Raw genomic sequence first — 15,158 nt, forward strand, 5'->3', positions numbered from 1 at the left:
TTATTGGAAGCTGGGAGCACTCACATGGTTGGGTCATGGCTTCATCTTCCCAGGGCTCCCCCACCTCCTAAATCTGCCTCATTCACAGGCTTCCAGGCACCTCCTCCACAACTGGAGCTGGGAGCCCTGGGAGCAGTCACCCCAGAACTGCCTCCATGTTCAGATCTCGTGGGCCTGGGAAATGGGCAACGTTTCGTGATAACAATACGACCAGCCTCCTTCCCTGCCCCCATCCCTCCTGCTTATCTGACTGCTGGTTAGAACTCGTTAACATTCCCTTTTCCTTCTTTTTCCCACTTCCATTTCCTGTAGAAATTAATACTCTCAGAAACGACCATATTTGACGTCCTGCCCACTTTCTTCTATCATGCTAACAAAGTCGTCTGCATGGCATCCTTGGAGGTAAGTAGGAGAGAGGCCCCCGTAACAGCACCAGTACTGACCATGCCGGTCCTAACATCCACTGCCCGCCTGCCACATGCCTGACCCTGGACCACGTGCCTGGCAAACGTGATCTTATCATTCTCTGTACAAGGTAGGTCCTGTTACTTACACCTGTCTCACGGAGAAGAGAACGGAGGCTCAGAGAGGTGAAGCAACTTGCTCAAGGTCACACAGCTAGGAAGTAGCAAAACCAGGATTCACATTAGGTCTGTCTTAGTCCAGGGTCCTTGCTGGTAAGCCCTGCTATCTTGTGTGCCATTCTAGCCTCCTCCGGACCAGGCACAGTTAAATATGAACCCCCAAGGGCCAAGTCTGAGGCACTTCATCCAAACTTTCCAACTCACCTGCCTTAGATACCTTTGAAAGACTTTTCCACTTGGAACTATGAGAGCCGGAAGGAGCCTAGGTGACAGTTTAAGGTGACCTCCCTGTGTGTCAGGCAGAGATGAACACGAGCAGTGGCAAAACCTGGATTAGAGCCAGGTTGTCTGCTTCCGCTCTGGTCTTCCTGAATTCAGGGGCTGAGAGGTGTTTGGTTAATTTCAGGACATCACGATGTTCCATCTGCTCTTTCAGAATCCTTTCAAGGAGTTATGAGATGATGGGTGTTTTCAACTTGACTGTCTTCCCCGGTGATTTCTCCTCATTTCTTCAACTTGACTGTCTTCCCCTGGTGATTTCTCCTCATTTCTTTACCCTCTGAACTTGGAGTCTCAGTCCCCTGTGGTACCCACTCTTCTGCCATCTTTTAGACCCCATGGGTCAGCCATCCTGATGCCAGAAGGTTGACTGGGTCTCCATGGAGACCATTTTGGGCTTGTAAGCATGTTACAGCCAGTGTCTCTGGGCCTGCAATTTTTACCCCTCCCCTGGTTTCGACTCCAAGAACCCCTCCAGGCCCCACTCTTTGTTCGCAGCAGTGAGACCTAATACAGCTCTTAAGTAGCTACCAAGTGTTTTCCCCCGTCTTCAGTTTTCACCAGTAATTATTGAGACCTACTGTATTCCAGCTGCTGGGGATACATTAGAGAATAACCATAGTCTCTGCCTTAGTGGAGCCTCTCTGGCTGGGGAGAGACACACACTCAGTATTTCTTTAATTATACGCGTGATAGGGCCACAGAGGGAAAATGCAGGCCATGATGAGAATTGCACAGCAGTACTTAACCTTACCAGGAGGTTCGACTCAGACTTTGATGAGAAAGTGACATGAAAGTGTCTGAAGAGCAAGTAGGAATTTGTGGGAGGGAGAAGCAGAGAGATTCCAGTCAGTGGCGTGTGCAAAGGTCCAAGCTGTGTGACCTCTGGCAAGTTGCTTTCCTTCTCTGGACTCTTAGATTCGTGTACTTTAGATAGGGATAGTAATGCTGACCTCACAGCATGAGTAAGCATCAGATGTGAGTATTGATCACCATTGTCACCCATCATCCAAACACCTGTCCTGTGTAGGGGGTCCTAAGTCTAGGGGTCCTAAGTCAGATAGAAAGCAGCAGCCCACCTTCCCCACTTAATAAAGTGCTGAATCCCATTTATTTCTGTTAGTGATTTTTCTAGGATGCTTTCTTAACACGTTCCATCACTTGGTTGGGCAGTTTTATTGAATAGGATCCAACCTTTTCTTCACGACTCAAGATGAGCATTGTAAACATAAGGTTTTCACTTGGCCTCTTGAGTTGTGTAGAGTTTTGTCCCCGCTTAAAATGTGTCTGGTCCTCCCAGACCATGCCCAGGGTCAGTGATTCTCTAGGAAGACTCCAGGACTCAGCATATAGATGTGCTCACAGTTGTGATTTATTACAGCAAAAGGATACAAAGCACAGTCAGCAGAGAGAAAGGGCTCATGGGGTGAAGGCCAGAGGACACCATGCACAAGCTTCCAGTGGTCCTCCAGGCACTTTTAATTCCTTGACAAACAAATTATGGCAACACATGTAAAAGTTGTCTACCACAGAAGCTCATTAGAGACTTTACACCCACAGTTTTATTGGGGGCTGGTCACATAGGCACTCTCTGACTGACACATACCAAAATTCTAAACCCCAGGAAGAAAACACATGTTCAACATAAATCATACTGTTTGCATAGATTAGGCAGCGTCAACCATTCTTATCTGGGAATGGTGGGAATCCTCCCTAAATCTGGGTTCTTAGTTGCTAGCAAAAGGCCAGCCTTGCAAGCAGGCCTTTCAAAGGATAGCAATTAGGCCTGCTGTGTTAACTTTTGCTGCACAGTCCCTGGCTTCCCTATTCAATTAAAAAAATTCCCCAATGCTTAGACTCTAGAACCGTGTGGTCCAATGTGGCAGCCACTGGCCACGCATGGCTTTTGAGCACTTGCAGTGTGGCCAGTCTGATTGAGCTGTGCTTGAAGTGTAAGATACACACTGGATTCCAGAGACTCAGTATGGAGAAAGAATTTAAAATATCTTAATTTTTTTAAATTGATTACATGTTGAAATGATAATGTTTTAGGTATTGGGGATGACATGAAATATATTATTAAAATTATATTTAACCTCTTGCCTTTTTTTAAGTATCAACTGGAAAAATCTGAAATTGATTTAAAATTGCCTACGTGGCCTGTGTTGTATTTCTGTTGGACAGTGTTACTGTAGAGCAGGGGTCAGCAAACTATAGTCCGTGGGCCACATCTGGCCCACTGCCTGGTTTTGTAAATAAAGTTTTATTGGAACACAGCCACGCCCGCTCATTTACGTATTGTCAGTGGCACGAATGTATGCCCCCTGTAGTGGAAGCGTGGAGTCTTAACCACTGGACCGCCGGGGAAGTCCCTACAACAGCAGAATTGAGTAGTTGTTATAAAGATATATTCCACAAAAGCCTGAAATATTTACTATCTGGTCCTTTGCAGAGAAAGTAGCATCCTGAAGAGTGAGCAAATTTGCTGTTAGCTACCACTTTAGGGATCATAGTTCAAGATCGTTTCTGGGACCCTTCAGCCTGAGTTTTCTCAGGTGTTGAGGGCACTCCGTCAGCTGTGCTTCTGTTTCATTAGGTTTATGTGCGGAGGGGCTACATCGCCTACGAGTTAACCAGCCTGCAGCACCGGCAGCTCCGGGACGGCACCTGCGTGGTGGAATTCCAGTTCATGCTGCCCTCCTCCCACCCAAACCGGTACAGAGTGGTACCCACCTGGGGGGCCAGCTTGTGCTGCTCTTCTCCCTGGTCACTGTAGCCCTGTTTCTGGAGGGACCCAGCAGGGATGTCTGGGAACTGCTGGGAAGACGTCAGGTGCACCACTTCCCCACCCTGGCATCTCCCCCCATCTTTGTTTTCTCGTCTGTAAAATGGAGATAGCCCAGTGCTTATCTCCGGTAGCCACTGCCCACCTGTGGGATATTGAAATTAAAATGCATTACAATTAAATTAAAAATTCAGTTCCTCGGTTGTACCAGCTGCATTCAAAGTGTGCACTAGCCACAAGCTCACATGTGGCTTGTACAAACAACGTGGGCACAGTGAGCCTCCCTCATCATTTAGGGAATGGGGGCAACCCCAACTTCCTGGATGCCAGCCAAGGGCCAGCCTTGCAAGTAGGTCCCTTTTTCAGGAGAGCAACTCAGGCCTGCTCTGTGGACTCTTTTCTGCCCCCGTCTGATGAGCAGCCCCTCCTTTGCTTGATTCCAGGACCCTATCCTAACTCCCCGGGGGACCCATTTGGATTTGCCCCTGGTGTGCAGCCAGTTCTGGGGGCAATGGCCACCTGAACTCCAGTGGGCTGCTGGCCTGGGGGTCAGTTTTGGTTTCTGGCCCTGTCCGTAGGGCGGGTTTGATGGAGGGGAGGGGTTAGGGGAGCAGAGGCCTGGAATGTCTTTCAGAACCAAGGCTGGCCCTTCACCAGCCTCCGGGGGCTGGGGCTCTCCGGGAGGAATTGGCGCTGAGTGCATTCTTACTCTGGGCTGAGTTCACTACTATGGATTTATCAGGCGACTATGTTGGAATTGGACTTGCCTGCATGCACGTACCGTTCATTCATTTATTCATTCACGTGTGGAGCTCTTGCTCTATACCAGGTCCTGAGGAATCAGATGAGACTCCCCAGCCCCTGTCGCTCTACCCCATCCCTTCCACCCCGATTCTAAGCCCCCCTCTTTCAGAAGGCTCTAATGTGGCGCTGGCTCACCGAAGCTTCCAGGGCAGGAACAGCTCTTGGGGCTAGATCCACCGGTGGCTGCCTCACCCCCTCCTTCCCACTCCTCTGCAGGATGGCCGTACCCATCAGCATCACCAACCCTGAACTGCTGAGGCACAGCACGGAGCTCTTCATGGACAGTGGCTTCTCCCCCAAGTCCCAGCGGATGGGGGCCATGGTTGCCTTCCAGAGATTCGAGGATTTCACCAGGTACCCAGTGTGGCTCAGTCTCTCCAGAACACCCCATGCACAGGGGTTGAGTGAGCTTCCCCTGACCCCCACCCATTCATTGCACACACAGGTGGGGGTGGCCCAGACACATGGCACAGCGAGTTAATAATAACAGAATAATAATATCATCAAAAGCGTGGACTTTTGTGTCAGCACCTCCTGCTCTTGAATTCTGGCTCTGCACTGCTTCCTGACTATAAGACTCTGAACAAATGATTTCTCTCTGTACCTTCGTTTTCTCATCTGTATAATGGGCATAAGAGAAGGACTTACTTCGTAGGGTCACAAGGAAAATTAAATGAGATAATACATATAAAATATTGTATTTAAACTATAGTTAATATGTAAATAACGTGCTCAGAAATGTCAGCATCGTTGCCCTTTTTTCAACTTGGTCCTGTATGTTATGCATCGTGCTTGGACTATCTGTGTTTGCAGCAGCCTTGGGAGGTGTAGTGGTTACTTTTGTTATCCTCAGTTGACTCAGAGGAGTGAGATGAGGTTGCAAGGGTCTACCGGCCAGTAAAAGGGGGACCCCAGCCATGCCCCCAAAGTGTTGGGAATCATTTCTTTTATTCAGCATCTCAAATCACATAGGTTCATCCTTCCCTTTTGGGAAAGACCCCATCGATGGTGCCTTGGACCTAGTCAGGAACCACAGGAATTCTGCACAGACTTGGATGTGCTTGCAGAGTGGTGGTTGGGAAAGAGTGAGGGTCAGGCCTGACCTATTGCCTTGTGGGGCAGCGGCCCCTCAGCCCTCCCTCTCTGCACCGTGCCCCCAGGAACTTTGATGAGGTCATTTCCTGCTTTGCCAACGTGCCTAAGGACGTTCCTCTCTTCAGCAAGGCCCGTACTTCCCTGTACTCCGAGGATGACAGCAAGGTGAGTGTCTGAGCAGGGAGCAAGCGGAGGAGGGGGCAGGCTGGGGCCCTGGGCCCTTCTACTGCCTACCCTTGGTTTTCTCTCCCAGAGCCTCCGAGAAGAGCCGATCCACATCCTGAACGTGGCCATCCAGTACGCAGACTACCTGGAGGATGAGCAGCTGGTGCCTGTTTTCCGGACATTCGTTCAGTCCAAGGTATGCTGGGCAGCCTCTGGTTCTGGGTCCCTGGAGAAGGAGGAAGGGCTCTCTTGGTGAGGTGTCCATGTGCCCAAGTCACTTACATAAACAACCATGTACGCATATAATTGTGGGTTGGTTTTATAAACATGTGGTGTCCATTGCCGGCATGGATTCTTACCCAGCAGTAGGGACAGCTGTTACATATGCTTAATGACCCCAGCTGCAGACAGATGTGGAGCAGCTTGGCAAGTGTAGGTAGTAGAACTATGGGGCAGGTGCTGTGTGACCTCCAGCAGGTTACTTTATCTCTCTGATCCTTAAGTTTTCCCATCTGTAAAATGGGATACTTAAGCTCATAAATTAATCACATCTGCCAGGCACACTGTATAGCTGTTAGTTCTTTACTCTCCTGACTTGGTCTCAACTTTAAGAACACTTGGAAATTTTCGGCTGTCGCTTTTTAGTGTGTTTATCTGTACATGTGTTGTATCCCCCATGTTATTCTGGTGGGAGGGACACCTCTTACCTCCTCTGACTTGGTGTCCCTCAGAGGACCTGGCCTGGTGCTTCCTAGGCAGGAGGTGTTGGGTGAATAATGCACGGATGATGCCACGAAAGCTTAGGGACATTATTGTTAGTGATGTACTTAGCCTTGTGTGATTGATTAATCAACAGTGTAATGACGTACATTGTAGAAAATGTTGAAGGGGCAGACGGATCTGAAGAGCTTGCCCCACCATCCAGGGCAGTGACTGTGGTATATTTCCCTCTAGCCTGTTTCTTAACATAGCTGATGTCCTTACTGGACTTTGAGCTTGGCATCCCATGGCTTAGATAAGGCAACGTTTGAGCTGTTGGCAGTTTGCCTACCCCCTAACCAAATCAGAGGATGCTCAAGATACTTGGTGGTTCTTCCCCCGAGGGGGCAGTGGAGGGGTGTCAGAATCACCTGTGAACAGCCGTGCTATGCGGGGCAACGTGGCTGTGTGGGGCAAGGAGACAGTTCTCTACATATCGACCCAGGAGGATATGCATGAACTAGAAAAGATTAAACGTATGTGTCTCTGTACAAATAAGTGTTTATATACAGCATACCAAAGAGAGGAAAGTTAGCAGAATATACACCTACCAGGAGAGTGGGAGACATTTTAATGTTACATATTTCTATATTATTTAAAAACTTTTGCACTAAGAAGATACATACGTTCACATTCGCAGACACATACACACACCTGTACATTCACGCACACCTTTGAGAACAGTAATCAGCCTCCCAGTAGAATCCTCTTCATTTTCCAATTTCTCCTGTTTTCTTTGCAACCTGCATTCTGTTAAGTGCCTTACCTCTTTCTGAAATGGGCTAAGACTCTTCATTTCTCCTAGTAATTTTCCTTATCACATGGAGAAATTTAAAAATATCCTTGTTTTCTGGTCTTCTGGGTGTTTTTCCTTTCCCCAGAGAACTATACAGAATAATATTTATTTCGTTTAGGGAGCAACTAAAAACAGTTTAGTACTTTCCTTGGGTAATTTTTGACTGAAGTCGAATATACACAGCAGTGCACAAATCATTAATGTACAGCCTGGTGAATCTGCACAGGGAATTCCCAAGTGTGACCAACATTCAGATCAAGAAATGACTGCTCTGACCCCTTCTTGAGCCTCTTCCCATCACTACGTCTCCCCCGCCAAAGATAACCAGCCAGTAGCCTGACTTCTAATAGTAGAGATTAGTTTTGTCTATTTTAGAGTTTTGTATAAACTAAAGCATATGGTTTGTACTTTTTTGTGTCAGGCTTTTTTATTCAGCTTGTCATCTTTTTTTTTTAAATACAGCAATGCCCCATCCCACCAATTTCATTAAAGAGTTCATGAAATGTTAAGAGATATATATATATATATATATATGTAATATGTATGTATATATTAATAGCTTTCCTGAATATAATTCACTTAGCACACCATTCCCCCATTTAAAGTGTACAATTCAGTGCTTATCAGTACAGTAGTCCCCTTTTCTGCAGTTTTGTTTTCTGCAGTCTCAGTTTCCCACAGTCCACCGCAGTCTTAAATGGAAAATTCCAGAAATTTTTAAGTTTAAGCAATTTGTAAGTTTTAAGTTGTGTGCCATCCTGCTCCGTCCTGCCCGGATGTGAATCATCCCTCTGTCCAAGCGTAGCCGCCCGTTAGTCACTTAGCAGTCAGCTCGGTTATCCCATCAACTGTCATGGTGTTGCAGTACTCATGTTAAGTCACCCTTATCTTACTTAATTATGCCCCCAAAGCACAAGTGATGCTGGCAACTCGGACATGCCGAAGAGAAGCTGTCAAGTGCTTCCTTTAAATGAAAAGGTGAAAATTCTTGACTTAATAAGGAAGGGGAAAAAATGTATGCTGAGTTGCTAAGATCTATGGTAAAACCAAGTCTTCTATCCATGAAATTGTGAAGGAGGAGAAAAGAAATGCGTGCTAGTTTTGCTGTCACACCCTAAATTGCAAACATTACGGCCACAGTGAGTGGTAAGTGCCTAGTTAAGACGGAAAAAGCATTAAATTTGTACAGGAAAATATCTTGAGAGCCCACATTCGCGTAACTTTTCTTACAGTATATGGCTATAGTTGTTCTATTTTGTTATAATTATTGTTAATCTCTTACTGTGCCTAATCTATAAATTAAACTTTATCATAAGTATGTATATATAGGAAAAAACGTAGTATGTATAGGGTTTGGTACTGTCCGTGGTTCCAGGCATCCACTGGGGATTTTGGAACGTACAGCTCATGGATAAGAAGGGACTACTATGTATTCATAGAGTTGTGTAGCCATCATTATGATCATTATGTTTTAGAACATTTGCACCACTCCCACCAAGATACCCATTAGCAGTCACCCCACGTTCCCTCCACCCAAAACCCTTTCCCCTGCCCTAGGCAACCACTAATCTACTTTCTGTCTCTATGGATTGGCATGTTCTGGGTGTTTCCTATCAATGGGATAAATGGAATTTCATACACTATGAGGTCTTTGGGGACGGGCCTCTTTCACTCGGCATGCTTTCAAGGTTGATCCGGGTGGTGACAGATATCATTCCTTTTTGTGGCCAAATATGATCCCACTGTGTTTTTGGTTTTTAATGCAGAAAAACATCCTTGTGGAGTATGGACTCCGAAGAATTACGTTCCTGATTGCCCAAGAGGTCAGTCCGATTCTCAGCGCATCTGAGTTTTTCGCATTCTTCAAGACTGGGTGCCATCTGTTTGGTGTTTACTCTGTAGATTGGGGTGGAAAAAATCAGTCCCTAGAGAAGAGATGGCTTTCCAAACGATTCATTCTAGAAGTGGACTGGGTTAGGGTTAAAAATCACAGAACAGGTCTATAAATATTTAAATGAGCCTTGCTTGATTTGTCTTTCATATGGATTTCTTTTTGCAGAAAGAATTTCCCAAGTTTTTCACATTCAGAGCAAGAGACGAGGTATGGTGAAGAGCAATGAACTGGTTCTGGCTTCCCTGGGAGATTTGATATTCAGCAAGAATATGGTTCTTAGTCCTTGTGGTGTCCCCATATTCTAGAACATGCAACTTTTGTGTAGATTCCAGCCTTCCTCTGGGCTGGTATTTCCAGTGAGAGCCCCGTGTTGCTCTGTGGAGCTCAGACCCCACGTTTCCCTCCCTTTCAGCCTTCACTACAGGTTTCTGTCTCACCTGGATACTTTTTGTACTTGCCGGTGTAACTCTGTAAGACGGTTCTCCCAACCTCTTTTTCTTTTCTTTTTTTTTTTTTAATATCTTGATTGGAGTATAATTGTTTACAATGTTATGTTAGTTTCTACTGTACAACAAAATGAATCAGCCATACGTATACATATATCCCCATATGCCCTCCCTCTTGCGTCTCCCTCCCACCCTCCCTATCCCACCCCTCTAGGTGGTCACAGAGCACCAAGCTGATCTCCCTGTGCTATGCGGCTGCTTCCCACTAACTATGTATTTTACATTTGGTAGTGTATATATGTCAATGCCACTCTCTCACTTCATCCCAGCTTACCCTTCCCCCTCCCCGTGTCCTCACGTCCATTCTCTACGTCTGCGTCTTTATTCCTGCCCTGCCACTATGTTCATCAGTACCGTTTTTTTAGATTCCATATATATGCGTTAGCATATGGTATTTGTTTTTCTCTTTCTGACTTACTTCAGTCTGTATGACAGACTCTAGGTCCATCCACCTCACTATAGATAACTCAATTTCGTTCCTTTTTATGGCTGAGTAATATTCTATTGTATATATGTGCCACACCTTCTTTATCCATTCATCTGTCAATGGACATTTGGCCAACCTCTTTTTCTTATGTTCTTCCAGAACAGTGGTTGGCAAACTATGGCTTGCAGGCCAGCCCCCTGTTTTTATAACCACAGTTTGATTGGGATGGAGGCCACACCCATTAATCACTTACTGTCTCCTGTAGCTTTCTCGCTCCAGCAGCTGAATCGAGTACAGTTGGCCCTCCGTGTTCACGGATTCGACATTCGTGGATTCACCCAACCATGGACGGAATCTCCGCAGTTGGTTGTGTCCGCGGATGCAGAACCCGCGGATTCGGAAGGTGGACTGCGGTTGTGACCGACCGTATACTCCATCAGTCCTCTGGCCTTTTAAGAAAAAGTTTGCTCATCCTTATTCTAGAACAGGTGGGCTTGTTCCCAGTACAAATCCAGTCTCCACTAAACAGTATTTTAATTTATCCAAAGCCTTGCTTTCCTAGTTAAATGCATCCTTTCTTCAGCTTCTTCATTTTCTCTCCAGTCTCCAGCACTGTCAGTCGCCTCCTTCTGAGGACCGATTTCCACAAGGAAGCTAAGGCTTAGTGACTTCTTGAGAAATACTCTGTGTGGTGGCAGATAGAGAACAGCCTGGTGGTGCCAGCAGGGGCTGGGGACTAGCTGGGCTCCCCTGGGGCCAAGAGGCTTATGCCAGCACAAGGTTCCATGCTCGTGGCTCTCCTCTGGACCATCGCAAAATCCCAAATCTCTTGAGCTCCCAATTAGAGGACATCATGAATGCTTCATTCCTGAGTTCTAAACCTGCAAACACCAGGGATCTGCAGGACAGGGCGTGGATCAAGCAGGCACGCAGCCCCAGTGTCCAACGCCACCTGTGTCTGTGTGTCCATCTGTTTTCTCTCTCTGGTCGGCCCACAGTTTGCAGAAGATCGCATTTACCGTCACTTGGAGCCGGCCCTGGCCTTCCAGCTGGAGCTCAGCCGGTTGCGTAACTTTGACATAACTGCCATGCCCTGTGCCAACCACAAGATGCATTTGTACCTGGGCGCTGCCAGAGTGAAAGAGGGCGCAGAGGTCACGGACCACAGGTTCTTCATCCGCGTCATCATCAGGCATTCAGACCTGATCACCAAGGTAGGATGTCACAGGGTGTTTCTTTCTCCCCCTGAACTTGTCACTCACGTGCTGCCCTTGCCTTCATTGAGTTCCTGCTCTGGGTCAGGCCCTGGGCTGCACTCTGGGGATCTCAGGGTGCACAGGGCACACACAGCCCTGCCCTTGTGACTGACACTCCAGTCTGGGGACGGAGTGGGAGGTGAAAAATGAAGTGGTCTGTTCTCATGGGGCGTCATGTGAATTCTTCCTTCTGTCACAGAGATCTCTCTGCATGAGGAGAGAATTGGGAGGATAGAAAAGAAATATCCTGATTTGTTAAGGGGATTTTTTTGTACTTGCTCATTGCGTGAGAGATCACGTCCCATTGTTTCTTGCATTTAGAAAAGTAATTCATGATTATATTGTGAAGATTGCAAAAAATACTGAAAATATTTTTTAAAATTAAGGAAAAGGACCAGAATCCTGCCATTCAGGGGTCAGCCCTGTTGGTGACCCTTTCTAGGCCTAATTCCATATATGTATTGGGATTGGGTTGTAGGTGTAATGTTACAGATTGGAGCTCAGGCTGGACAAATCATTTAAAGGCTTTTTTTTTTTTCCCACTGTAGACCTCTTTCCATGTTAATGAAGATGATTTCCTTCATGCAATTCCCTTGCATGGATGTATATCTTGTGTGTGTAATGTTTTTTAACACATCCCCCAGTGATGGATGTTAAGCTAATCAGTATTTTGCTGCCTCTGTCACCTAGATATTTTAATAGCTTTTATGATTATCCAGGTACGGTAAGGCCGACAGATCAGGAGACAGTTATTATCGAAAAGATGGTTTACTTGTTATCACAGATTCCAAGAGGAGGGGGCATGCTGAGCCGTGGGGGCCACATGGGGAAGCACCAGGGCTGCTCAGGAGGCAGAGGGAGGGGGGATACATGGACAGGAGCCTTTATTGTGGATTCTGCAGGAAGGAATGGGTGAGGCAGGGTGAGCAGGCTTGGGACTGGCTAGCTTGAGTAATTTCAGCAGGCTGTGAGCGTAGAGACTGTCTCTAGTTGTCTGATACCTGGCCCTGGGGTGATTAGGGCCCGTGGATAGTGGCCTGGAGGGTGAGAGCCTGACAAGGAGGTCGTTGGGGTGTGGGGTCTGGATTGGTTGGTTTGCCTGAAACGCATGCTCATGGGTGAGTTGTTTATAAACTCTAGGAATTGGCTAACCCTGGGAGGGGCAGTCCCTCCATGGTCAGCCAGGCCCAGCTGTCAAAGCCTCAGAATACAGAAAATAACAGAGGTGCTGAATACACGAGACAGCCTTGGACATCCCGTTACCTCTGGAGGCAGGGCTCTGCTGTCTGACCTGCACGCCTTTTGGAGGAGGGGGATGCTCTCCTTTCCCTTTGACTCTCTGGGCCCTGCGCCCCTGGCCTAGCGGCTGCCCCTCTCCCCCTTTGACAGGAAGCCTCCTTCGAGTACCTGCAGAACGAAGGCGAGCGGCTGCTTCTGGAGGCCATGGATGAGCTGGAGGTGGCGTTCAACAACACCAGCGTGCGCACCGACTGCAACCACATCTTCCTCAACTTCGTGCCCACCGTCATCATGGACCCCTCTAAGGTCTCACCTCTGGGGGTGGGGCTCTCACCAGGCTCCAGGTTCACCTTCACTGGGACCTTCCTGCTTCAGGGTATCGTCTCCTGGTGCTCGAGACCTGAGCTCCAGGATGCGTATGTGCATGTCTGAGCCTCACTTGCTGCAGGTGGAGAACAAACCTTCCATCGATTAATTGTAGAGCCGTTTTTCAGCCACCACCCTTAGGACTGTCCCTAAGGATGTTCCCCCTCCGTGGGCACGCTTCACGTTTCGGAAGACACAGATGCCCAAAATGTCCTTTACAAAACAAAATTTCGTCCTCTCCCTAGTTCCAGGCTCTGTTGGGGGCTGCATGTGGGTGGGGGAAGCGGGGTGAGAACCTGAGGTCCGTGGCTCAGCCATTCTCCATTGGCTGGTTCTTCACGAGCAGGCAGTGTCTGTGGTGGTGATTCTGGATGAAAGAAGTTCTAGTCCATCTGCTTGGCATGTGTGGGGTGCAGAGGCCCATGCTGATTCCCCAACTCCACCAGTTCACATAGTTCCTTGAAGAAGAAAATGCATAGGCTTGGGATGCATGAAGGAGAGAAAGACAGGGTAACATAGGGGCACTAGCTCTTACCAGCCTCAGTTTCCACATCTGTCAGTGGGGGACAAACATACCAGCCTCTCTGAGTAACGATGGGGACAGAGTGAGATAACGAGCTTACATGCTTAGCGTGATACCTTTGATTATTATCAGCTTAGAGTTAATGGATACATGCTACGTATTGCTCTGCTATATACACGCAGTGCGTTTTGCATTCAGTGTGTCTCATCTTTCTGTTATAATCAGAGCTAGAACTATTACGAGTGTGCGCGGATGGGTCCTGAAATTGAATTGCTGTGGTATGCCGCAGATTGAGGAGTCAGTGCGGTCCATGGTGATGCGCTACGGCAGCCGGTTGTGGAAACTCCGCGTGCTCCAGGCTGAGGTCAAGATCAACATCCGCCAGACCACCACCGACTGCGCCGTTCCCATCCGCCTGTTCATCACCAACGAGTCAGGCTACTACCTGGACATCAGCCTCTACAAAGAAGTGACCGACCCCAGATCTGGAAACGTAAGGCCGGGCTGGCTCACAGAGGTCAAGTCAAAGTGGAGGCAGGCTGCCCGGAGAGCAAGACGCAGATTAAAATGGCACTTGGAAGCTTTGCTGTGTCAGACTGAGGCTGCTCCTCTGAGTTTTATGATAAACGCGTTAGCTTCTGAATCCCAGTTGTTCATTCCTCTGGGAAGGAGATTGAATCCAAAGTTTAATCCAGTCTAGAACCATGTTTGGGATAAGATGTGGAGTATTACGGCTGATTATAATACAGTTCCCAAGTTAGTTCAGTTAGGGAAATGGTATTTTCCCCAACCGTGTTTTGGAATAGACTTTTGTAAAATGAATCAAATTTCCTATTGTCTACTATATATACATGTAGTGGATTACATGTATATGTATATAATCGTTTTATTTTGAAACACTTAAAGACTCTCAAAAAGTTGCAAAAATAGCACAGAGGAGAAAATTTAGGACAGAGAATACTCATGTACCCTTCACCCAGCTTTCCCCAATGATAGCATCCTTTTTAACCAGAGACATTGTCAAGACAGGAAGTTGACACTGGTCCACTTCCTGTCTTGACAAGTCTATTAACTCAAATGCAGACCTTATTTGGGTTTCACCAATTTTTACATGCACTCTGGTTTGTTTGGGGTGTGTGTGTGTGTGTGTGTGTGTGTGTGTGTGTGTGTGTGTGTGTTAGTAGTATGATAATTACAGTTTTGGAGCTGTGTCTCCACATCTGTTTCCCACAGTGGCAGAGAAGAGATTATTCTCCCGGGCACTCACTTTGTTATGTGATATGTGCTATGCTTCCCCTCATTATTGTAGTTGATTTACAATGTTGTGTTAATTTCTGCTATACAGCAGAGTGATTCAGTTATACATATATATACACATTATTTTTTTAATATTCTATTTCATTATGGTTTATCACAGAATACTGAATATAGTTCCCTGTGCTGTACACTAGGACCTTGTGGTTTATCCATTCTATATATAATAGCTTGCACCTACTAACCCCAAACTCCCAGTCCGTCCCTCTCCCACACACCCTCCCCCTTCACAACCACCAGTCTATTCTCTATGCCTGTGAGTCTGTTTCTGTTTCATAAGAGTTCCTTTGTGTCATATGTTAGATTCCACATATAAGTGATATTATATGGTATCTGTCTTTCTCTTTCTGACTTACTTCGCTTAGC

At 46.9% G+C, this 15,158-nt stretch overlaps 1 protein-coding gene across 8 annotated transcripts in view; it reads left to right on the top strand.

Annotated features, from left to right (window-relative positions):
- The window catches only part of ACACB (acetyl-CoA carboxylase beta), a 139,708-nt gene that overhangs the window by 100,788 nt on the left and 23,762 nt on the right, over positions 1 to 15,158 (top strand). For 7 of the 8 annotated variants that reach the window (XM_067700488.1, XM_067700491.1, XM_067700493.1 and 4 more), the window contains 10 exons: positions 313 to 402; positions 3,460 to 3,578; positions 4,669 to 4,806; positions 5,613 to 5,712; positions 5,801 to 5,908; positions 9,034 to 9,090; positions 9,327 to 9,368; positions 11,093 to 11,308; positions 12,740 to 12,895; positions 13,768 to 13,971. In XM_067700488.1, the coding sequence (XP_067556589.1) occupies positions 313 to 402; positions 3,460 to 3,578; positions 4,669 to 4,806; positions 5,613 to 5,712; positions 5,801 to 5,908; positions 9,034 to 9,090; positions 9,327 to 9,368; positions 11,093 to 11,308; positions 12,740 to 12,895; positions 13,768 to 13,971 (1,230 nt within the window). Of the gene's footprint in view, positions 1 to 312; positions 403 to 3,459; positions 3,579 to 4,668; positions 4,807 to 5,574; positions 5,713 to 5,800; positions 5,909 to 9,033; positions 9,091 to 9,326; positions 9,369 to 11,092; positions 11,309 to 12,739; positions 12,896 to 13,767; positions 13,972 to 15,158 lie in introns of those variants that run through there. The other variant, XM_067700495.1, reaches the window with a different exon arrangement.

Source organism: Pseudorca crassidens, chromosome 12, assembly GCF_039906515.1.
Source record: "Pseudorca crassidens isolate mPseCra1 chromosome 12, mPseCra1.hap1, whole genome shotgun sequence".
In the NCBI taxonomy this organism is placed as follows: Eukaryota; Metazoa; Chordata; class Mammalia; order Artiodactyla; family Delphinidae; genus Pseudorca; species Pseudorca crassidens.